At 37.7% G+C, this 23,781-nt stretch overlaps 1 protein-coding gene across 5 annotated transcripts in view; it reads right to left on the bottom strand.

Moving 5' to 3' along the window:
* MAGI2 (membrane associated guanylate kinase, WW and PDZ domain containing 2) overlaps positions 1-23,781 on the bottom strand; it is a 702,840-nt gene that overhangs the window by 141,249 nt on the left and 537,810 nt on the right. For all 5 annotated transcript variants that reach the window (XM_059471477.1, XM_059471473.1, XM_059471474.1 and 2 more), the window contains 3 exons: positions 17,037-17,094; positions 10,182-10,303; positions 8,590-8,772 (listed from right to left, as the gene is read on the bottom strand). In XM_059471477.1, coding sequence (XP_059327460.1) covers positions 8,590-8,772; positions 10,182-10,303; positions 17,037-17,094 — 363 coding nt within the window. The remainder of the gene's footprint in view (positions 1-8,589; positions 8,773-10,181; positions 10,304-17,036; positions 17,095-23,781) is intronic.

The following is a 23,781-nucleotide window of genomic DNA, read 5'->3' as shown; positions in this document are numbered from 1 at the left end:
GAACAGTTAAATTAGAGAGAATTAAGTCTATTAATTTAAAAAGGGTTTTTGTTTCTTTTTTAAAGTACTCATCAAACCACAAATGTGAGTTTTTGAATTAGGCTAGGGAAAACAAACATTGTTTAAATTGTCAGAAAAGGAGTATTATTACAGTAATTAAGCAATCAATCACTGCTTACTCTAATAGATGATAAGGAAAACCAAAGGAGTCTGTAAACAGACTCCTTGCTGAAGGAGAAATGAGGTTGTTTAAGCAAGTGTCTAATGTCATTTGTGACAGCCTTTGCCAATTGAGATTTTAGTATGTGACTTGCAGGTACCACACAGGACTTACAAGAGAGGGCTGCCTGGGAAGGCAGGAGGAGGCTAGGTGGGATCCCTGGAACTTTTAATGGCACTGGACACCTATGTCTGTCAACTGAATTGCACCTAGATATTGGTAGAGTCAGTCCCTTCTCCTCCCTACTGCCACCCTTCTAGGGAATCTATCTTCCATAGTGTCCTGTATTGAACCACCTTGAGTTCAGGTACTAAGCATAAAATATGAGATAGAAGATTCCCAAAATGTCTCTGTTATGACAGACTTTAGGGATAAACCCCAAGACAGCGTCAGAGACCACTTAGCTCCATTTGTACTAATAATGGGAGCCCAGAGTCATCCCATCAAGTAAGACAGCATGTGATGTGAAGACAAGGAGTTCTTAAGAATTTTTTTTAATTGTTCCTGTGATTTAAACAACACACTGTCCATTTTCAGAAGCATTTTGAAATTCAGCTTAGGTGCTCTGCTACAATTACTCTTTCAGCTTGCATCAGTAATTTTAATTGAAGACTTCAAGGGAATAGAAAAATGACAGGGCTAAAAAGCATCAAAAGCTCTCTTCATAGCTCAAGGAATGTCTGTTTGTAGGCACTACTTAACAAATACTCAGTAGCTCAGAGGGGCAGCACAGACTCAAGCTCTAAATCCCTATCAGGCAGAACAGATAGTGGCACACGGATTTTTTGCAACTCAGAGAGAGCACAAGGATATTGAATATCACATCAACCAACCGAAAAATCTGACAAGGTGCACACAAAGACCTCAGACGTAGACAGCACTAGTGTGTGGTATACAAAATGTGGATACTTTTTTTAGTCTAGGCTTGTCTCTGTCCTGGTTATCATTCAGTGAGTACCTCATAATATAGTGAATATCAAAAGAAGAAAAATATGAAGAAAACACTAAAATAAGAATCTCATGGCGATTACAATTCAGTAACTTTGAGACAAAAGTAGATATCTTTCCTTGTCCTTTGGTCAACATAAGGAAAAATTTACAGATATTAATGTGACTACTGTCTCAAGTTATCTGAAAGCCATAGAAACATAAAAAATGTAATGGAAAATTAATCTTAGAAGAAAGTACCAAAAGAATGAAAAATTTCTAGCAACCTAAGTACTACCTTCTTATCTTTCTATTTACATACAGTGCTCAGTGAATTGCCTGCCTTAAAATTTGAAAGAACAGGGGACTGAAAAAGAGTCTCTTAATTGCTATTAATATTCATAAGATGCAACGATTAGTTTTACTGTCACCATCACACATTTAAAACCACCTGCCATATCTCTTTCCCCACCTAAATTGAGTCTTAATATATGACATCAAATAAATAGTTAAACTGGCATTTTCTCCTTTGCTTTGTGTTTGAAACCCCTTAAATATAATGTTGTCATACTTCAGCACTTTCCTTTGTGACAGGGGAACAGAAAATTTGTCCTGTAAAAGTTAAGATATGATTCAGATTTGGCCCCCTTTAAATAACAAAAAAATATTTAAGAGTCTTGCTTTAAGGAATTCTGGTTACTTAGACACTCAGGATAAAATTGTGAGGACTAGCAAATTGGTAGATTGTTAAATGAGGGTTAATTTTAACTCTACTCTTGCATAGCTTTCGCACTAGTTATATGATGTGCAAGTTTTTATGGTGAGAAAATAAAGTGGATTAAATTAAATGGGATGCTGTGTACTGCAAAACAAAACAAAAAAAAAGGTGACATCAGTTTAGTCTCAGCTATGAACTAGAAGGGCATCTGTTAACTTTGTCCTCATGTCTGGTGCAAAGACCACAGCACTCACATCGTGGTTCCACTCCCCAGACCCTCAGAATCTCCTTGATTTAAAAAGCCAGATTAACTTGTGAAATGAAAGAAGACTGGTACTGCAAAACCAGGCTGAGGTTTTAACAAACATTTACTCTTTATATGTCTCACAAACAAGAAAATATAACCAGCACTGCTAGTGGAAGGAACTATCGGTTTTGGTTGTATCTGATGCAAATATAGTGCTTCTGCTGTGCTTTGCACCATTTCATCATCAGCCTGGAGGATGCTGGAATGCAAGCAGTAAATATAACACAAATTCACACTGACTGGCCTAACGTGGGTGGCAGAAATCATTCTCCACAAAGCCTGAAGTAATTTCTGTTATTGCTGTTAGTTACTTTCCAAACAGGTAATTTTCTTTCTCTGAACTCCATGGGATGATTAGCCACATATGGAGACAGAGAGAGATGTGCAGTCTCAGCTAGACTAAAACACCAGGTGAAACATCCTAGCTTCCAAATAAAGCAGGGGAAGTAAGGGAAGCAGATAATACAAGCTGGTTTTATATGTGCTGCTCTTCTCTCACAGTCTTGCCTCACTTGGCATCAACTTGCAGCTGCAAGACTGACACTTCATGAGGTCTTGGTGCACATTTAAGAAGTTTTTTAGCCTGGACATGCATAAGACCAATGAAAAGATAGTCCTTCCTCAGTGGTCCCACTAGTAGCACAGCTTCTCATTTTCCTAACACCATGCCCTAACTTTGGGAACCAGTTTTCCTGGAGCCACTGGCTGAGAAGGTGCCAGGCAGGTGAGATAAATAAATTTCAGCCAGCTTTAGGCACTGTGGAAATCAAGTTTCACATCTATGTGCCCAGCTCCTGGCCAATGCACCTCTCGACATGGTGGTAAATAGTCGGCTACCAAGGGAAGGGAATGTTGTAAAAGAGAAGATTATTGGTTGAGTTTTGACTGATAGCACTTCAGAAATACATGACCTGTTCGAAAATGACTACAGGTAATGTGGTGTGTGGTCATGAAACACTGAGTGATGTTCTGAAATTATTAACATTTCTAGATGACTGCCAAAACATTGATTTTAATTTTAACATATTTGCTTCTTTGGATTGAAGGCATTCTTTATGCATACATAGTTAATCTTTTCTGTTGCTCAAACTAGAGAGTTTGCATCTCAGCTGGGCTCACATTGGGTGAGATGATGGTTTGTTCACATAATGAGACAATGGATAAACAGGGAACAGAATTAAGCATCTGTTTGAACTTGTAAAAATACATCCTTTTGTAGATGTCCCTCAATTCCTTCTGTCTTGAGTACTCCACTTTTTATAAAGGTTGTAAGATATTAGCCTTACTGTGAAAAAATATACATTAATGAAACAAGGCAATTATTTCCTGAGCCTAGTGACATTGTAGGCTCAACCACCTGATAATGGCTTTGGGTTTGCTCTTATTCACTTAAATAATAACATTCATGGTTTTGTAGACCAACAAGTGTGGTTTCTCCAATTTTCTTACATTTAAAGTAACCTCAGCTTCTTGAAAAATTCCTCATATGCAGAAGACTGTTATGGGTCTTGACATATGTCCATGGACAGAAGCAAGGCAATGGGCCACTCCTTCCAGCATTTCTAACAACTCATTCCCTTTGGAGATCTCTAAGGTGCAGAAAATTCTGAGTGGTAGATGTGGGACAAATCTCTAGCTTTTTCCTCTAGGCTTCATCATATTACAGTCATACAAAAGTAATAGATGTCTTCTTATTTGGTAGGTGTAGACATTTGAATTGTAGACAAGTATATCTGTTAGCTGAACCTTACATTTAATTTACAAATTTCTATCTCTAGAATAGATCAACTAATACAGAAAAACTACCATTCCTGAGAGAACAACATCTAAAAAAGTCCAAGCTTTCATTGTTTACAGATGATTTAGCATCTTAAAGCTGGCCAACTGCATACTTGGCAGATGAAATGAAAGAATGTATTCCCTCATTTTTGATTCACATGGTTGAGCTATGACATTTCCCCACAGATTTGTGTTTCTGGAAAGTTTAACCTGCATTGACCAAAGATATTCATCAGTCAGAAGGGTCATCCCCAGACTCCAAGAACCACTTTTGGATCATGTCTTTGAGCTGTTTCCTGCAAACTTTCACCAAAGGAAATGGAGCTTGCTGAAATGCAGAGAGTGAGAATCTTTCCCCGAGCTTGATTATGTGGGAGTGTTTCAGTTTATCCAGTCCATTGAATAACCTTGAGACTTGTAGGAGAGCTTTTGCCTCTGCAGCATGAGCTTTTATCTGACACAGCCACAGGCCTAAATCTTTGTTTGCCTTAGAACAGCAGTCAGTCAAAATCACTCACTGTATAAAAATCTTTTCATGTAGATGCAGTTTTTACCAGCATTTGAATTGAATGCAGGGGCATCTTAAATACAGACAGTTTTCTGTTGGCTGCATGAGGCTTCAGACAAGATAAAGCAATGTAACCTCCCAGAAAAGAACTTGGTATCAGCTCCTAGGCTGTCCTGATATAGACAGAGATGCTGTGGAATGTAATGTTCATATCCAGCAGCTTGATTGAGCTCCAAATGCTAAAACATGTCCTAGAAAGGCATTTTCAGGATTATTAACAACCATTAGCACACAGATGCTAGATTTACATGAGGGCATAATAGCCCCTACAAATACTGAAACATCTGGCAAATGGGATCAGGAATGTAATTTCGGTTGTTGTTGACTCATCCACTAAGATGTGATTCCTCTGAGTCTGCTTGTGAGGTTTACTGTGGGTCTAGGACAAATATAAATACCTCTTAGTGCCCAGCATTGGGCGCCAAGGGGTTCTGATAGCTTGTCAGTACCTCAGATATCTTGTGTTGCATGTTAGTGCACTCGGTTTGCCTCATGGCTCTGTTTCACAGCAATGCCAAGTCACTGTCAGGCAGTGCTGCTTCTGTGTTCCCAGTGGCTTCCAGGCTTTCAGCAGTGCTCTCAGGGGTCAGTACTGGGACAGGCACCATTTAACATCTTTGTTGGATTTGGAGATTTGGACACAAGGATTGAGTGTACCCTCAACAAGCTTGCTTCATGATGATATGAAGCTGGAGTTCCACCAGGTTTAGTGGAAGGTTCACCTGTTTCTGTTATGGGAGGTGGGACTGAATGATCTTGAAAGACTTTTCCAACTATGTTCCAAAGGATGAAATGCAGAAATTGCTCCTTTTTTAAACCTTCAGGTCAAACTGCATTGTTATGATCACATTTAAGGCTGACAATGTCTTACATAGACTCACTCTTTGAACAGCATTTGTCTCTGACCCCTATATTAGACTTTGGGTGGAGAAATAAACCAAAGTAGTTTTCTATGAGCTTGTTTCTTTAACAATTAGCTTGAAGTACAGCTTCAGTGTCTTCAGCTTGTGGCCAAAGTTTAGGTAAGATAAATGAGATGGTGCCTTTCCTTTGCATTTCCCCCAAATCTGATGCAGGTCTGAAGTATGAAGATTTTGATCACCACTTGTCCAAAAAATTGTATCAGCTTTGCAAGGGACAGGGTCCAGAATCATATTTGAGCTGGGGGCACCAGTGCTGTGACTATTCCTTACACTCAATTTGCTTCACAGATAATTTTCACTGCCCTCAGACTTTCTAGTATGATGCCTTCCTGCCACAATATGATGTTTTGATCTATAACCAAAGCTTCCCATGACTGTGATCATATATGGAGTGCACATAAATTGAATGATGACACATAGTATCAAAAGAATAAATAAAATATTTTAAAAGCTCTATTCATTATCCAGTGATGCCTAACTAACAAACAAGAAGAAACAGATGTAATTTCAAGTAGTTTTCCAAAGTAAGATTTTAACAGCTTTATGAACAAAAAGCTATTGATGGAACCTGGGAGGCTTTCATATCTTCAGTTGATTATATTGTACAATAGCTCAACAGGGAGAGAAACTCTAATTCAGGAAATGTGAAAAGGATTTCATATCAGGAAATGCAAGCACTTTGCTGAACAATGCTTTTATAAACATTCTGACCTTAAATATATTTTTCCAGTTTTCCATGAATGTATTTAAAATTTGCTTTATTCATAGAACCAATGTTAGATGTCACAATCATTATTTTGAGATTCTCCAATTACTTTATATCAGAATCTGTCACTCTTCTTAAAAACAAAGATATTTGAGGCCAAAATTTGTTCTGAGATCTAATTTTATGTTTTGGGGTCATATAATTATAGTTTGATTATATATTTGAATGTAAATTTCTGTTTTGCATTTCTAATATAGTTGAATTATTTACCTGAAGAAAAAAACAATGCTATTTCTATGCATTTTAAAAAACAGTTTTCTTACATGTTCTCAGCACAATCCATGACTACAATAATGACCATCAACAGTGTTGTGAAACCCACATTCAATTCAGCATAAAAATTCAAGTAAGTTGCAAGGACACCTTATTTTCCAGAGAAAATAACTCCATATGGTCAAGTTCACTAATAACCAACCCACACTTCAAAGGGATTAGCGAGTAACTATATTTGAGTTCCGCATCTGAGAATGCTAAACCATGACAAACAAGGAAAAACTCTCATGCCATGTATGAGATAGTATGAAAATATTAAGGAAAAATGAAGTGTCACTGAAATCTTCTGAACTTCAGGAAGTCTATTGTATCCTTTGTTCCCCTAATCAGCTAATTTAGTAATTTTTCCCTTTGGTAACTATACTGCATTAAGTTAAAATAGCAACAAGTACTGAGAATTAAAAAGCTGTTAGATTAATGTTTTTTGTAAAATCAGTGCAAAAAAAAGAATCTATATTCTACTTCTTTCTTACATTTTGTTTCTTCATACAAATTTTCTGTTTATCTCTGGCATTAGAAACATCATGATGACTATAACATTAGCTTTTAAGTAAATCCTGTTTGGGTTTTCTTTAAATAATACTTTTCATAATCTTTACACTTCCTGCTTGGTGAGTCCTGGAGAGTCCAACAAAATAAACTAGAATCCAGGGTGATTTATTCTGGCATACGAATATGGCTCTGATTAAAAAAAAAAAACTACAATAAAAGAAAGATGAAATGAAATTTCCAGAAAAATCACTTCAGACTATTCCACTTGCATCATTTGTCCCTGCATTTATTTCTGTGTCTGCTCCCTGCACTGTAACATACTAAAAGGATCTTTCTCTGCTGCTGTGACCCTTCCACATGGGTCTGTTACCAAAATTTAGAAAATTATCTTCATAGTGGCTCTGGCCACCATGAAATGGGTTTTCTACAGAGGCAACAACAATACCAAACCAGCATTTCTTTATTTCAATATCTTTGTGAGAAATGGAAGTAAAAAAATTATGCACATCAATAAATTATAGTGGGGAGAGATGGTACAGAGAGCCAGGGCTGCACAAACACAGTAACACAGTCCCTGGTAACCAGCTGTACCTGTGGAGAGCCCAATGGACCCAAAGAACAAAAATGATGGAACAACAGAATGGCTTGTGTTAAAAGGGACTTTCAAGATCATCTACTTCCCTTGCCACTCACTAGACCAGGTTGTTCAGGGCCCTGTCCAACCTGGCCTTCAACACTTTCAGGGATGAGGCATCCACAAATTCCGAGCAAAAGTCTTCACAATGAGAGTTGAGAAATGCTGGGACAGGAGTCCACAGAGGCTGTGGAACCTGTGTCTTAACAAAATTTTCTCAAGATCCTGAGAAACCTGATCCAAGCACAAAGTTAGCCTTATTTTAAACAGGGGGCTAGTAACTGGAAGTCCCTGCCAACTGAAATAATTATATAATTCTCTGACTGTCTTTTCCTAAAGAAGATGACAACTGCTTGAAAAAGAATTCATCTCCATTCAAAAGAGTTTCATCCATTCATAGACCTGATGTGACCTTTCAGACAGTGGTTTGTAATCTTTATCAATCTGTGAACATGAAAATGTTTGCAGTGATGGTCCAGATCTTCAGAGCAACTTTCAATCTCTCTTTAGAAGTTTCTTTTATTTCATGAGTGTTCACAAATTTTTTTCAAAGGACACAAATGCCTGTGTGTCCATATGCCACACTGAAAACTCTTGTTATGATGGTTGTAATGAGAACAGTATTGGACGAGACTCAACTGATTATTTTGCAAAATCATCCTTTCTAAAGAAATAAATTTGCACTTAGTAGTCTGTGTTCTTTATCTCTTTTCTTTCCATGTAAACATCCCTTAAGTAAACAGTCTATAAACTATAATTCACTTTTATGTAGGGAAATGCAGAGATTTTTTTCTCCCTTAAAATATTGTGAAATAGGAAAAATATCTACCTGGCACTTACTAGGAAGAAATTTTTACCAAGAAACTTACCTTTTCTACATATTAACACAGAAAGTCATATGGAAAATGAATGTAATTATGGAGAGAGTGAGACTCAGAAATCTATTTCTTATATAAAAGAACAGATGAACCTTCATAATTACCTGTTTCCATTTTCCCATCTTGTGCTGCAGGCCCATCAGGAATTACACTCTTCACCTGGAGAAACTCATCCGGCTCGTCCCCACCGATGATGGTAAATCCAAAACCCATGTTGCTTTTCTTAAGAGTTGTGCTGAGGAAAGTCCCTTTCAGCTGTGATGCATCACGGGTGAAGAGTGGTTTTTCTGCATCAGTCAACACAAACAAGAAAGAGAAAAGTTCTGATCTATTCACAACATAGCAGGGACAGCAGATAACAATAATGGCTGACACCAAGTGGCAGTGTATCAAAGGCAAGAAATTAAACAGTGCAGGCATTCCAGGAAAAATATTTGTGGGTTCTTATACTAATACAAAGCGTAAAACATATTTCTTATCTATGGCAGATCAGCCATAAATGAAAAGATATAAATATCCTTTGATATCAGAAATCCATTTAGAAGTGGCTATTGCACAGCTGAAATAATCACAACAATAAAAATGATCTGTGAGGTAATTTAAAAACCTCTTTCCTAACCTATAAATTCAGCTTTGTCTACAAAGTAATACATTCCTCATAATTTCCCTCCCAGCCACAGTGAAGAAAACATCCCCTGTGAATGTCTCATTCCATTTGTTACCCAGAAGAGGTAAATACCAGACGAGCTTTTCTGGTTTAGGCATCCAACAAGTGACACACATGACTGCTGTGCAAGCTCCGTGCCTCGGGGTGCAGTGTGGGTCCCTGTTCTGCTCTCCCATGCTGCAGGGGGTGAGGCAGGGTTGGGGAAGGTGCAGAAGTGTGAGCCCAGCTGGCCCCAGGGCTGGTGAGCAGCGGGACGTACCGTACAGCGCGCCGGCCCCGGCGGGGTCGCGCCGGCACTGCGACAGGTCACTGGCGCTGCGGGACCTCCTGGGAGCGGGGCGCAGGCGGGCAAATTTGGGTCTAGGTAAGGTTGATGAGGAGCTTTCTACTGCCACAAAGGAGAACAAGCCTCACTCTCTGACTATAACCTCACGTTAAAATCCATTAGCTGATACCAGTACTGCTTGATGCTTATACAGCTCCTTTTGAGCGCATTCATTTTTATGTTTCCGAGTGGCTACATTCCTGTAAACTCCTATAACACTGTGCTTGAGGCTTTTAACTTAATTGATGCTTGCTAGATGAGCTAGCTTAGAAACATACCAAACATCAATTAAGAGTAATTTAGAGAAAGTACAATTAAGTATTTCAGTGTTGCCAACCTTGGGTGCTCAAGAGAGAGTTGTACATTCCCAGGAACAGAATTTATGACTTTATTTAGAAAATTACTTTGGGAGTCTTTTTGTGCTTTCAATTTCTCAGCCTTTAGGAAACACTAGATTCATCTTTTCTGTTTTTTTCTCTGCACGTCTGGAAGTTTTAGTTGGCTGGTGGGTCCTACAACTATTGGTGAGTCCTACAACTATTGGAACCCAGACATTTAAGGGAGAAAATTGCTAAGATATAGGTGATAACATTTTGAGCATTGGCAACACTACTCCTTTAACCAGACTATGACAAAATCATTGTCATATAGACAGGAGAGCAGGATCTTTCATCTTAACCAAGACAGCTGACATTGTACTGTACCTCGGAAACCTTGGGCCTGCATAGGCTTTGTTCCAAGTTCTGCGTTGGGCATGTTATGCTGCTGTAGCTTCCTTTTTGCTTCTAGGACAGGGTTTTCAAATTGAGTTCTTCTATTTATGTGGCTGGAAAAAAATTGGTTTTGATTAGAAACTGGTTTCAGTTGGGTGAAATGATAATTTTCCCAGTAGGGTGCTGTAGGCCCCAATGGGCCAGAGTGTGTCCCTTACCTTCCACACAATTTAGTTGGGCATGAGGAAATACAACCAGTGCCCTGTGTAATGAGCAGCACTGAGCAGCATCCTATCACTTCAATATGCTAAATCTGCCACATAAAAATGGTTGTGATCTGTGAGACTACATAGATAGTAAAATTAAACAGCAGCACTGCTGAAACATGCTACAGTAACAGTTTTTCATGTCTTCAGCATGACCACTCTTCTCTGTATGATTCAAAGGATCTCAACCAGTTTTGTGCTTTATTGTAAATTAGTTGTAAGTGAATTTACTCACTTACAGAAAAAGAAAAGCCTATACAACAGAGTGCTTTTATGATGGTAATTTACAAATAAATCTAATGGGTAATATATTGAAGAATATTCCTTTTTAGTACTATGGTCTGTATCTGCTCAGCTGTACACAAAAATCAGATACAGAAACAAAATTAGATGGCAGATTAGAACTATGCAGATAATATATGAAATATAAGTAAAAGTTAGTACATACATTTTTTCTTGATGTTTTACATTTCCTACTAGAGGTCATTAAGTCCATCTCTAGCATTACAATGCATTTTTCTGCACTGTGTTTAGGACTATGATCTTTACTACTACTGTCACCATATCCTTGATTTTAATTCTTTAAAGCACACATTTCATCCATCACTGAGCTATCTTTCAATCCTGTCCATCACTGAGATACCTTTCAATCCAATCCTGTTACAGAAGGGCAGGCTTTTGTCACTCCTTATTTGTTCTCACTGGGTTACCATCTACTGAGGTCTTCTAAAAATCCAATCCCAATCATGGATTTAAGCACTTGGACAGGTTACCTGGTAACTTTCATGACTCTGAGGTCCTAAAAGGGCATTTTTTACCCTTTTTTTACATATCAATGACCTTTTGTGCTACATCAAGCACTTTTCAGGTCCTTTGAGATTTTGATCCTACCACAGCTTCAAAGAAGATAAGTGGAATTGCCATTAGGAAGTGAGGTAGAAGAAAGGCAGCAAGTCCCATGGGAGTGCAATACACTTGCAAAATAGGATTTAGTGGCCAATGCTAATGAAATGAAAGGACTTTCAGTCATGTAAAAGAATATTTGATTTAATGAGATGAAGCAAATGTGATAAATCCTTAAGTTACTGCTTTGTTCACATGGCTATAACTCATTCAAGGGACTGCTAGCTTACTCTCATACTCTAAAATTTACATTAATAGCTTTCAGTAAATTTTGATCTATGCTGCAGACAGAGAAAGTCCCTCTCATTTCCTTCCATTCTTCAGACAGGCTGTTTAAGATTGCAGTTATTCCTTTCCTTCACTTTTGCTTTCTGTTATTTCTAGTAATTGTCAGGGTGTTCAGCACCTTATTCTATTGCAAACCTAGAAACTTATGATAAAGGGAGAAAAACTTCACTAGTTAAAAATTGAGAAAGCAAGACTTATGTGCATTAAAAAAGGTAATAATGAACTATTAACATAAGCATGAAAAAAGTAAATATGTGATGTGTTTATCATTTGATGTATTTCCATGTTGTAAAGGAAATACTGCTTTTGCCTTTACAAAAGACAGTGATGAAACTCAAATACTACATAAAGTTCTGAGCACCCATGATCAAATGAAATGAATCTCTGTGAAAGGTTTTACAAGAAGACCAGTGAAATAGAGTATTCTATTATAGAAGATCAAAGGAGTTCTAGCTTTTTATTCAAGCAGAATTAATTCTGATATATAATTGCATTCTATGAATATATTTGGAAGTAAATACTAGAATGTATTAAAGATGCCAGGACTTCAGACTTGAAGCCTGTAGGCTTCTCACAAGAGAAGTGTGAAGTTAGATAATAGCTTCCAGTAGGAGATATGGAGTACAACACCTAGCTTGTTTTATGTTAGCTAGGTTTAAACCAGGGTTGCTATACATGTGGATCATCTCTTACTTTAGGGGCTCTAAATTATCCTGCCCTGCTCTCCAGCTGCCCTCCATAAGAGCAGAGGTTTCCCAAGGCTTTTGTGCCATATCATGCAGATGTAATGGATATCCAAGATTACACTCCAGTCTTCATTCAGGACCTTGCACTATGCTTTAGTGTCATGTTGCAGTTGCAGGGCACACCTGAAGGAGGAGGGCCCCTGCAGACCCAAGATTCAACTTATATGTGGTTCTGTGATATAAGAGAAGTTGGGATTTTAGCTAATCTGTGCTCATGGCTCAAGAAAGATTAATTATTGTTGTACTGACATCACAGCTAGAATCCATTTTCTACTGCCTACCTACAGTTTCTAGGTATAGTTTAAGTTGTTTGGTCCATTTAAACAGAAATATCTTTAACAACAGCTGAAAATGATATTTTGTCCTGTAAGATCAGATAGGAAGACTAACAGGTTCTTGAAGCACCTCATGTTGTTGGTGTAACTTTAATAATTCTAAGCTCCAATTTATTCTCATATTTTGACTGCTTTTTGGTAGTGTGCAATCTCCAAAGCACAATGTGCAATTTCCAACTATTTTAAAAAACCCCAAAAACTGCATTAGATATTGTGTCCAAGAGGACTCAAAGAAAAGAAAGTTCTAATAATTCATTTTTAACAGTCAGTAATATTGTAGTAATGTTACATAAAACACATCTCTTTTATGCAATTTCAAGTACTATACAGCTTCTTGGCTAAATGAGAAAAAGTGCTCCTGATGAGTTTACTTGAGAAAAAAGTTATTAAGCTAAGTAATTCTCTTGAAAAGACATTCTAGCTTTACATCTAGCTACTTCAATAGCATACACAATATTTATTACTAGCCTAGGCCTTCATAAGACAAGCCAAATGTGAATTTTAGAGATGGTTACAAGTAAGTGCTTTTGTGGTTAAAACAGATTTTGGATGGTAGCCAAAATATATTGCTCATTACTCACAGGATCTAATTCAGTGAACAATTCTAACTTAAATTTTCTTCCTTTATTTTATACAGTATATATTAAATAAAAAAAATCTTAATCTAAAACCTAATCCAACTATTTTATTCTAGTGCCACTGCGGCTGTGCAAAGGAGTGGCTGGTGCTGCTGGCCCCTGTTATCTCACTGTATCTCAACTGGGGACACACCCTCAGAGGTCGGATTTTCTTTTGAGCTGTGTTTATTTGTGATGTCAAAACACTCTGTGTGATGGGGAGCTACCATCACCACCAGCCCAACTGTAAGACACAGACACAGTTCTGCCCTCTCAGCAGTCAGTGGGGCCAGGCTAAGTGGTTTTTGTGATGAGTTTCGGGTTATATGCACTTAAGACAACGGAAATACATCATTAGGAGATTTGTGGGCTGCAGTGCCTAATTTGCAGACTTTAGTTGATGGTCAAGGCACTGAGCTCTGACAAAATGGTAGCAGGTCAGAGCATAAGCATCAGTAGAAGGATTTTAACCTATCTCCTTTTCTTAGCTACTTTCATATATGAGATGGTTTTTTTTCAGTTTTTGCCTATAGCTTTTGAAATTACTCATTGCCCAATGGGTACCCAAATGCCTGTTACCCAACAAAGTAATCCTGGGGATCAAGATGCCTATAAAATGGATATTCTAATGTATAGCTTGTTAGTGCCTATCTACCCTTTATATTCACATTTTTTCAGTTGATAACACATAATAATGACAAAAAGACCTGAGATAACTTTTTCTATTTGAGTAGAGAATTGTCAGAAGTTGTAAATCAAGGAGAATGTTTTCCTAGGATAAATACCTATATGGCTAATTTAGCTGTTTATTAAAGAGCCCATGTCTGAAAATTGAGCTCTGTGTTGTAGTTAGTCATCCTTAAAGAGGAAAACAATCTTTTGGCAATTAGAATCCTGAAAGACCCAGGGCACTCTAATGACTACTTTCTCTCCATAGTTCTGCACAGCTCAGTGCTGTTAGCTCTTAGTTTACAAATTAAGACCAGCTTGCCTGAAAGCTAACAAACATATAGCAAACATTTCTCATTTATGTCCAATGTTTACACATTACAAATGAGCCCTGGACCTGCATAAAAAAGCAAATGAAATTTATAATATTCTCTCACACCTACATTAATGCATGATTAAGAGAGGTAGTTATACTGGAGACTTTTTTTTAACAGAATTTGCAAATACATTGTGATTTGTTTTTAGTAACTTGACTAGCAAGAGGTTTAAGTTTCTTTGTTTTGGTTTGTTTTCTTTTTCAGCTTTTTCTCTGGACTCAGAATATTTAATCTGAACATGGCTGCTCCTTGGAAGGTGGAAGGGAGTCTGTCTGCCTCAATGATCAACCATACAATCTTCCCATGGGATACAGGCAACTCAGTGAGCAGAGTACAAACCCTTCTTTTATGAGGATTTTGTAGGCCTGCATGTAAACTTGGACTGGCCCTAAATATGTGGAAGTTTGTAATCTTGCTTCTCATAATTTACCTACTTTTATGACAAAATTAAGAGAGTTTATTGTTATCTGATTTTATCTAGTTAAAAATGAACTCATCTGTTGAGTACTGGTAATAAAAAAGCTGTGACTTATATATTGTAGCAGGAAAAATGGAAAACAATCTTTGTTTCAAACTTATTGAGCTCAGACAGCAAATTAAACTACAGCTACATTTTACTGACTATAAAACTCCATGTGAATTTAGCAGGGCTCCAATTTTAATGCCACACCATGAGCATCCATTCCACTTCTAAAAACGTCATAGACTGCAGTAGGTTTGATGTATCTGTCCACAAATCTTCTCTGTGGTAGTATTAATAAATTTGGTACTAACAGCCTTAAAATATGTAATTGCACAATAACATCTGGGCCTGGTGCCTTGCATCTGTTTACCTGTGGTTGGACATGAAATGCAGATAAATACTTGTTCCTTTTCTGACTCTGCAGTGCAGTGTGAACCTTGCTGGTGCCAAAATGCCTCAGGCTACACCAGCAGCCAAGGGAGTCTCAGTAAGAGATTACTGCTCAGAAATTGCACAACACCTGTTACACCCCAAAATACACAAAAAAACCACTGGGACAGAAGCTTTACTTACACCCAGCAGCTGCATAATTGCACGTGCAGAAATCTTTGGCAGGGGTTAAGTACAAAATGATATGAGAACTGCAGCCCCTACCTACCTGGGGACATCATAAAAGAACTCAGGCATCACAAAGGGGAGTAATTTAATGGTGTTATGTAGAGACTTCAAAATTTATCCTTTGCTTCAATCTGGACTGACTGAGGTGACCTGAGCTGAGCAGCAAAGTAGATGGAGCTCCTGCCTCTCTCACCTGAGGGCAGTAAGCAAGCTGGGGACAAAGAAGGAGAGCAGGTGCTCTGGCATTTGGAGAATGTGACAGAAGGAGTCAGCAGAGCACCGAACAAACACCATTTTCTGTTGATTGTTTGCTTTGTAGAAGGCTGGGGATGCATTCACAAGCTGCTGCTGTGACAGCAGGTAAGAAAGGGGCATCCTACATCTTCTAGACCTCCAGGAATCAGATGATTTTTTGATCTCCCTGCACATCTGGACCCTTGCATAAGAGCAGCATATCTTGAAGCCTGGAAAAACTGCATCCCGAATACATGTCCAGGGCAATCCTGGAGTCAGTGTGCTGGCATGGATTCAAGAGACCAAGGGAAAAATATTAAACACAAAGGAAATTTTCTATTTTCTGTGAAACAAGTAGATAAATATACTGCTCAACTAGATAAATATACGGCTTGAGTGTCAAGATTTGAAATTGAAATTTTAGGTCAGGGGCAATATTCCCTAAATGTCTCTCTTGTTTAATAAAAGGCACTAATGGACAGTTTTGTCTCAACCTTTCAAGTGCAATCTGCACAGTGACAGGAGTGGTTTTCTGTCTCCTCTCTTGCATACTGTCTGTAGAGAGCAGACTGAAAATAGACCCCTCCCAAACAGGTATCACAATCTGGATCTAGATTCATTTTTCACAAGTCTCATTCACTATGTTAAGTTAAAAAGAAGAGGAAATAATCTCTCCGTTTTACTTATTTTATGTACAAACTGTCCAGATTCTACCATTACTTCAAACAAAGCATTTTTTTGGCCTTTGCACAGAGGAAGAAACTTTTTTCTTGTTTCATAACTAAAACAGAATCTGAAGAAAATGAAATCAAGGATTGTGCTATGAAAATAGAATTTATATTGTTTTCAGCTGCACTTTAAAATACAAAATAAAACCTAAAATTTTATATACAGCTTATAAAAAACTTGACTGCTGGTACACCAGTATTAACACCTGATTTGCAGCAAGTGAATACTCAGATTTTAACTGAACTAAAATGAATATGCTTTGCTCTATTCATTGATTAACAAGATTTATACCTTGCTGGATATCCAAACCTTAGATAGAAAATGCAATGTCTCTTTAATGGATGTGTTCTTTGTACAAGTGTCACCTGGAACGGTACCATGAAACCAGACCCTGGACAGAGAGGGTGACTGAATGCCTGAGTCACCGATTTTGGACATTTTGAATGTATCTGGATATATTAACTGCCTATATCACTGAGAATTCCTGGTATAGCCTTAGTTTAACAAGTAATTGTACCCATTCCTTGCCAGACTGAGCAATGCAGAGGATACCAGTATTAGGTCATGACACATTAATAGCAACTTAATATTAGGAACTTACTCAACATAATAAGTGCCATAAATGGGATCATCAATTTTCTCCCAGCCATATGGAAGCTCTGAAAAACAAAGAGTTAATCCCTCTCAGTATATACAGTACAGAACGCAAAGATTTCTAAAAACAAAATTGTGGATCTTTGCTGGGTGTTGAGGGAAATAATAGTGAAATTAGATACAGTGACTAAAGCAAAGCCAAATCATGAACACACCCCATGGCAGCCACAAGTAGTAGTAATTTGGAAATTTGCATGTAAAACCAACTCTTAGTTTATAGAGCAACACATTTCGGTTGAACTTCTTTATTGTTCCAACAGTTGTACCAGCCAACAACTGTAGCACATCTTGTGTGACATCACTGACAGAGGAAGTGAGGGCATTCTTTTTTCATTAACAAAACACACACACAAAAAAAGCTTTCTGAGCTTTTTTTCTTGGGAATCCTGGAAAAGTTGGTCTAGAAGAAATGAAAGGAGTTTGTATCCTGCCATATAAGAACAGTTAGTATACTGAAATGTTTGCATAACTCTTCTTACTGGGATAGCAATTCCACAACCTCCAAAGGCATCCTGTTCCAAAGGTAAGTTATATATCAGGAACACAGGAGCACAGAACAGTACATGAAAGTACAAACCAAAATAAGATATTGTAGCATCCTCTGGACATAAAGCTGACTACCTTCTTCAGAAACAGAGATCCCTAAAAGATTCTGGTCTTAAAAATGAAACTGTTGCAAATATTAATTCAACTATTTTGAAAATCAATCTGCATTCATTTATAACCAAACTGCCACATATATATTCATGTACATAGATACTTATTTTATTATCACTAACGCTGAATGCTTAAAAAATATTATACTGCCAACAGAATTTCATCTTGTGTTTAAAAGGCACCAGACAGAGAAAACAAGTATTTCAGTTGACATAAACAGAGTAGAAACCTTGGTACTAAGTGATGACATGGATGGAGGACACTCACAGAGGGATGGGTATTCCCATTATGCACAGGTATTGATTTCTGTGCAGCTAAAGACTATGACACAATGTACAGGGAGTGGTGCTGAGATTCTAAAAGGAAATTTGACTCTGGAATTCCTTATCTCAGATTCTTTTTTCTTTTTAAATTCCTATTTTAAATTAACGTTTTGGAGACAATGAGTACTGAACTAGACAGAATAGAACTGATGTAGATCACATTGAACAGTAATTACACTGGTCATAAAAAAGTACTCCTGGAGGACTTGAGCTTTTTTTTATTTTTTCACTGACAGTATGAATAGACAATTATTAACTTGCTCAAAGGGGCAAATAGGAAAGTAAAGCCTGAGTGACAAAAGGGAGGCTAAAGGGTTAAAATGCCACGTTAACCTCTGCTTGTTACTTCTCCTTTAAATGCATCTGTAGTAGCTGATCCTTCCTTGAATGAACCTGTTTAGACTGCTAGGATCTTCATGTCACATTGTCCCCAGGGGATGTTCCTGCTCAGCCCATTCCAATCCTGCAGTGAAGGATACAATCCTCTGCAGGCAGATAAGGAAACTCCACATTACCTATTTTTTTTAACAGAAGGTCTAATGTTGACATTCAATTTTTCCTATTATTCTTAGAATACTGTTAGCTTTGAAATCTTCCTAAGTCCACATTCTGAACTACTTTTGTCAGGGTTATTTTGTTACTGTCTTTTCATAGGAATTAAGACAGCATAAGGTATTCCAGCTGGTTTCAGAATTACAGAATGGTTGATGTTGGAAGGGAACTTTGGAGATTGTCTAGCCCAACCCCTCTGCTCAAGGCAGGGTCAGCCAGATCAGATTGTTCAGGACCATCTTCAGTCAGCACTTGAATATGTCCAAGGATGGAGACTCCACAACCTTACTGGGTAACTCAGCCTGTGCCCTTTTGCCTCCTGCCCTGTCTCCAGACACCACTGCAGAGAGCCTGGTTCTGTCCTTGCACCTCCCTTCATGTGTTTATCTAGATTGATAACATCTCCCTTGAACCTTCATTTCTTCAGGCTAAACCATCCCAGGTTCAGGTGCCAGGTCTCTCATCCTTTCCTCCTAGGAGGGATGCTCCATCCCTTAATCATCCTAGTGGCCATTCACTGGACTCTCTTCCTCCCCTGTACTGGGAGCCCTGGATGCAGCACTCCAGCTGTGCCTCACCTGTGCTGAGCAGAGGGGCAGGAGCATTTCCTTGATGTGCTGGTGATGCTCTGCCAGGGGCAGCCCAGGAGGCTGCTGACCTCTGTATTGCAGGGACACATCACTGGCATGTCGAGGCTCTAAGCATTAGAAAGCTCAGTTGATGCTCTTCCCAGACCTTCTCAGAACTCGAGTGAAATGAGGTGAATCACCCTACAACAGCTCTCACAAAATCCTGTGTATCTTGGGACAAGACTGTGTAGTGTAATCCATAAATATTCAAAAAGAAATCAGCTGATGCACAAATCCTGTACTGTCCCTACAGAAAGTTTCATTGCCAACTCATGCATGATAAGCAAGGCAAAAATCTGCAGTGAAAAATGATGCTCTTACCAAACACTGTGATACAGGATGAATATAAAATATTAGCTTAAATACTATCAGTACATTTTATTTTCATGTAACCTTGCACAGTTTTCTTCTGCTAATTAACTTCATGTTCCTTTCATATCTGTCCATCTAAAATTATATTTCTTCAAAGAAAACTCAGACAGGTACCAGTAAGACCTGCACATAAAAGTACACACAAACACACACACCTCCCCATAGACATAAACACACAGGTATGCACAGGCTCCCCTTCCAAAGTCCATTAGTAAATGCATTTTTTTCAGAGTATGAAATAAATAAATAAATAAGCAGATATTTTTTCCAATTTTGAAAGAGGGCATTTTTATGTAAGTATATACACGACAAGTATATAGATGCAGATAACATATTTAGTTTTACATATTGATAAAAATCTGAAATAATTGAGGATTCACTATTAATCTATTGGCCTATTTTTTCCTAAAATAATACCTAATTGTACTTATGAACTGGCACAACTACTGAGAAGAGAAAAGAAAAAATCCATTTACTGTGTGTAAAAATCTGTAAAAATTTTATGTATTTGACATACTAAGGAGAATCCACTTTTGAATGCATGGCTTGAATGACTGATTATTTAACATCATAAGATATCCATGGGTTCAGAAGAAAGAAAAACAAGATTACCTTTGTGTGCCATAATACACTCCATGTAAGGTTATGCTCTGATTTTACTATTCCATTTAAGATTTGGTCTATAAGCTATGTTTAATTAAAATTCTGTGTTGACCAGTAAAACAGAATTGCTAGAGCACAAACCCCAGGCCCCTGCCTGTTGAGAATGACAGATAAGATTAGTGGAGTGCAGTTTACTACAGAGCTTCTCTAAGAAGAATCTTTTGCTACATTAGCTTTCAGGAGCACTGTGATTATTTTTCATTAGATTAAATTGTGGCATCTATTCCATTTTTCACTCTTGAAATGAAAGATTAAAGGACAGAAATACTTTACTGCTTTATAAAACAGGAAGCTTAGCATTTGCCAGATTAGGGGTGAGGGCACTACAGTTTCTCCTTTTGATTTCACTGTACCCAGGGATGATCATTAGGGATGAAAGTGTACATTAAATATTTGTAAAAGAGAATTGTTGTACAAGACTAGTGAAGGAGATTGCTAATGGATGTGAATAGGGAAAGGAGCTATATCTTTCAGCTAATATTCATTTGGTAGCATCAGCATGCTCATTTGTGTGCAATTTTTTAAGCACTGGTTCATGGATACTGTGCACAGACATCTTCATCTTTAGGAACTCAACACTTCTACCACTCTTGTCCTCCAAGTCTGTAGACTGCTGAAGGCTTTCTCTCTAGAGAAAGAAAAAAAAATTTAAAAATACCTTTCATTTTTAAATCTTAAATATCTAATATCCTCCTATCATCCAGTGCAAGGCCTGTTCAGGAATATTTATAAAATCACCTTTTAAAAATCAGTAATAGTTTGTGCAGTGGTTGGCAATGCTGACACCATGAGTGGATGTAAGGGTGCTAGATAGTCTCTATAATGTATTTATATCCTCCAGTTTTTGCAATGCATGCTTTATTCCTTACAAGACAAGCAGCATCTAGCCAATACCAGTCATCCAAAACAACCTTTGCTCAGTAACCATCTGGGTGAGCTTTTAATTCAGAATTGCCTTTCTAAAAGTTAAATGCTGAGTGGTAATGAAAGTCAGAAGAAAAGAAAGCAAGAAAGCAAGAAAAAAAGGAAAGAAAAAAAGAAAGAAAGGAAAAAAGAGAAAGAAGGAAAAAAGGAAAGACTAATATGCATTTGAGCAAGTTGCTTTAATAATCAATTGTAGTGTCTTCTCATCACAGACTGCTTATGCTAATGGTGCAGATGCTCTTATTCTGCCTTCTGAAAGCTGTTGCATTTCAGAACGATTTTTAATGGTGCCACTTAACATTCTCTAGGGATGGAGGAAAGAGTACATTCTGGATTTCAGTGTGCCAAGATGAAAAAGCACACCACCAAGCCCAGAGATTAATTTTTCTGAAGTTTATCATTCACTGAGTTTAAGAGAGTGATAAAACTTCTCAAGGTTTCAGAACAACAGACAGCAATGTGTCACTACCCACCCCACTGACATGCTGGAAAGGAAGATGAGAGCATATTTCCTGTTTCAGCCGCAAATCAAAATATTTGTTTAGTTCAAAGGAATATAGCATGAGAGAGAAAAAAATAATATAATGCCTGCTTTTATTGAAAATACTGTCAATGAGCATGTGGAAACTGGGGAGGTCAACACAAGTTTGATTCACCTGCCTTGTTAACACCCAGGCACAGGCCAGGAATTGTTTTCTAACCTATATAGGAGATTTTTCAGAAAAAAAATACTGTATCTTCCCACTCAAAAGCCTGTGATTTTTTAATCTCTTGCTTTCTCTCTTATCTTTTCTTTCTCCCTGTTTCAAATTCAGTTTTGCCTTTTCAAGTCAGTTACCTACTGGAAAGGGTATCAAAAGAATTGGATTACAAGTTAAAAGCAGTGCAGCCCCACAGTCCAATGCAGTGTCACAGTCCTCCAGTTCCTCTAAGAGATACAGTCCTTGCAAATATTTATCTCTACGTCTAAACCAGTGTTCCTCACTGCATAGCTTACACAATAAAACATGGCTTCTAATAGCCCAAGGCACAGCACACAGGTTCCCAGGGGGTGGATGCTGCTCCAGATGCTGTGCTGCTCCCTCAGGAGCTCAGGGCTGGAGATACTTGGTTTGGATGCTTTTGTTTGTGCAAGTCCACATTGTCCAGATGACACATGAAACACATTGTGGCTGTGCTGCTGCTCCTGAAACCTCTGATACAGGCTGTCATGAGGAGAGAGAGGATAACACTACCCAGTGAAAATTAGGACTCAACCTATTACCCCCATACCTATGTGAATTTTTCTAGGTCACCTCTCTGCATTCCATCTGGAGCTCAAAAACTGAACCAGATCAACAGGTACATGCTACAGCAACACTGAGTGGGTGGGGAGATAAAAAAAATTGGATAAAAATGGAACTTGAATTGTTCACTCTCTCAGTGAAAATAACAACAAAGGTAGGACTGACAATTCCACCTCCACAAAAAAACCCCAAATTGACTATTCCTTTCATGGAAGATCTGTAAAACCTAGTGAATGTACTACCTCCAAATCAAGCCATGAAAGTTCAATTTCAGTGAAACTCGTGTCCTCCAACTGCCATTCTCATAACAGCAAATTTCACGGAATCGTGACTGTTTATGTTCTGTCTGCAATCAAAAAACATTTATGTGCAATTCGTTCTCACAAATAAAATGTCATTATGCAAAATTTCTCCTTGTAGAATGGAAATAAATGTGTAAGTAATATATCTGATAAATGCATCTTCTTCCTTCTGTGCAGCTTATTGTGGTATGCTGCATCCTTAATTATGTAGAAAATAGATTACTTAGTATTATTATAAATTCAATATTATTTTTTCCCAGCATTGGTACCAAGTGAAATACTGGCAGCAGTTGGGATATTTTTTAACATTAGGTATACTTTATTCCTCTGACATGGAGAACTGTGCAGTGCTAATTAAGATTTGCATTAATACAGTGACAAAGTGTTAACTGAATTACTGTTATTTTTATTTTGCTTTTGGTTTTTTTTATTTGCTTGCTTGTTTTTTTTTTTAATCTATAAAAGGCTTGTTAGCTTTTCAGTCAAATAAAAATTAAAACCCCCAATCAAGTAGAAATAAATAAGGGGGAAATAACTCACATGTTGTGAACTTTGCTGATTACTGTAGGCAGTGCCTGAGATGGTTTCCTTAATAAAGGTTTAATAAGGAACTCAGTGCTCAAGAGGTAAGTGGGCAATAAGCTGTTTAAAAGAGCTTTCCATGGGCCTTTTCAAGAGAAAACCAAGAGTTTCTGTTCAAAGATTTCAAACAAAATGCAAAATCATGATTTCCATGTATTTATAAAGAACAGATTTAAGGAAAGCAGAAGTATTGGAAAAAAGATTTTTAAAAGTTACAATTTTTTTCATCAAATCTTGTTATCCTTTTATCTTGTTCTTGTCCTTACTCCTGCATTAGTTGTGCCATGTGCCTGGTTCATATTACAGAACTTCTGTGGAAAGAGAAGCTTAAACCAGCTCCCTGTTGATCTCAAGGTTCCCACTAAAGTGACCACCTTGTTGCTGGGGAAACAGAGATATCTC

This window comes from Ammospiza nelsoni, chromosome 5 (genome assembly GCF_027579445.1).
Source record: "Ammospiza nelsoni isolate bAmmNel1 chromosome 5, bAmmNel1.pri, whole genome shotgun sequence".
Classification (NCBI taxonomy): Eukaryota; Metazoa; Chordata; class Aves; order Passeriformes; family Passerellidae; genus Ammospiza; species Ammospiza nelsoni.
This window is presented reverse-complemented; position numbering and strand designations above follow the sequence as displayed.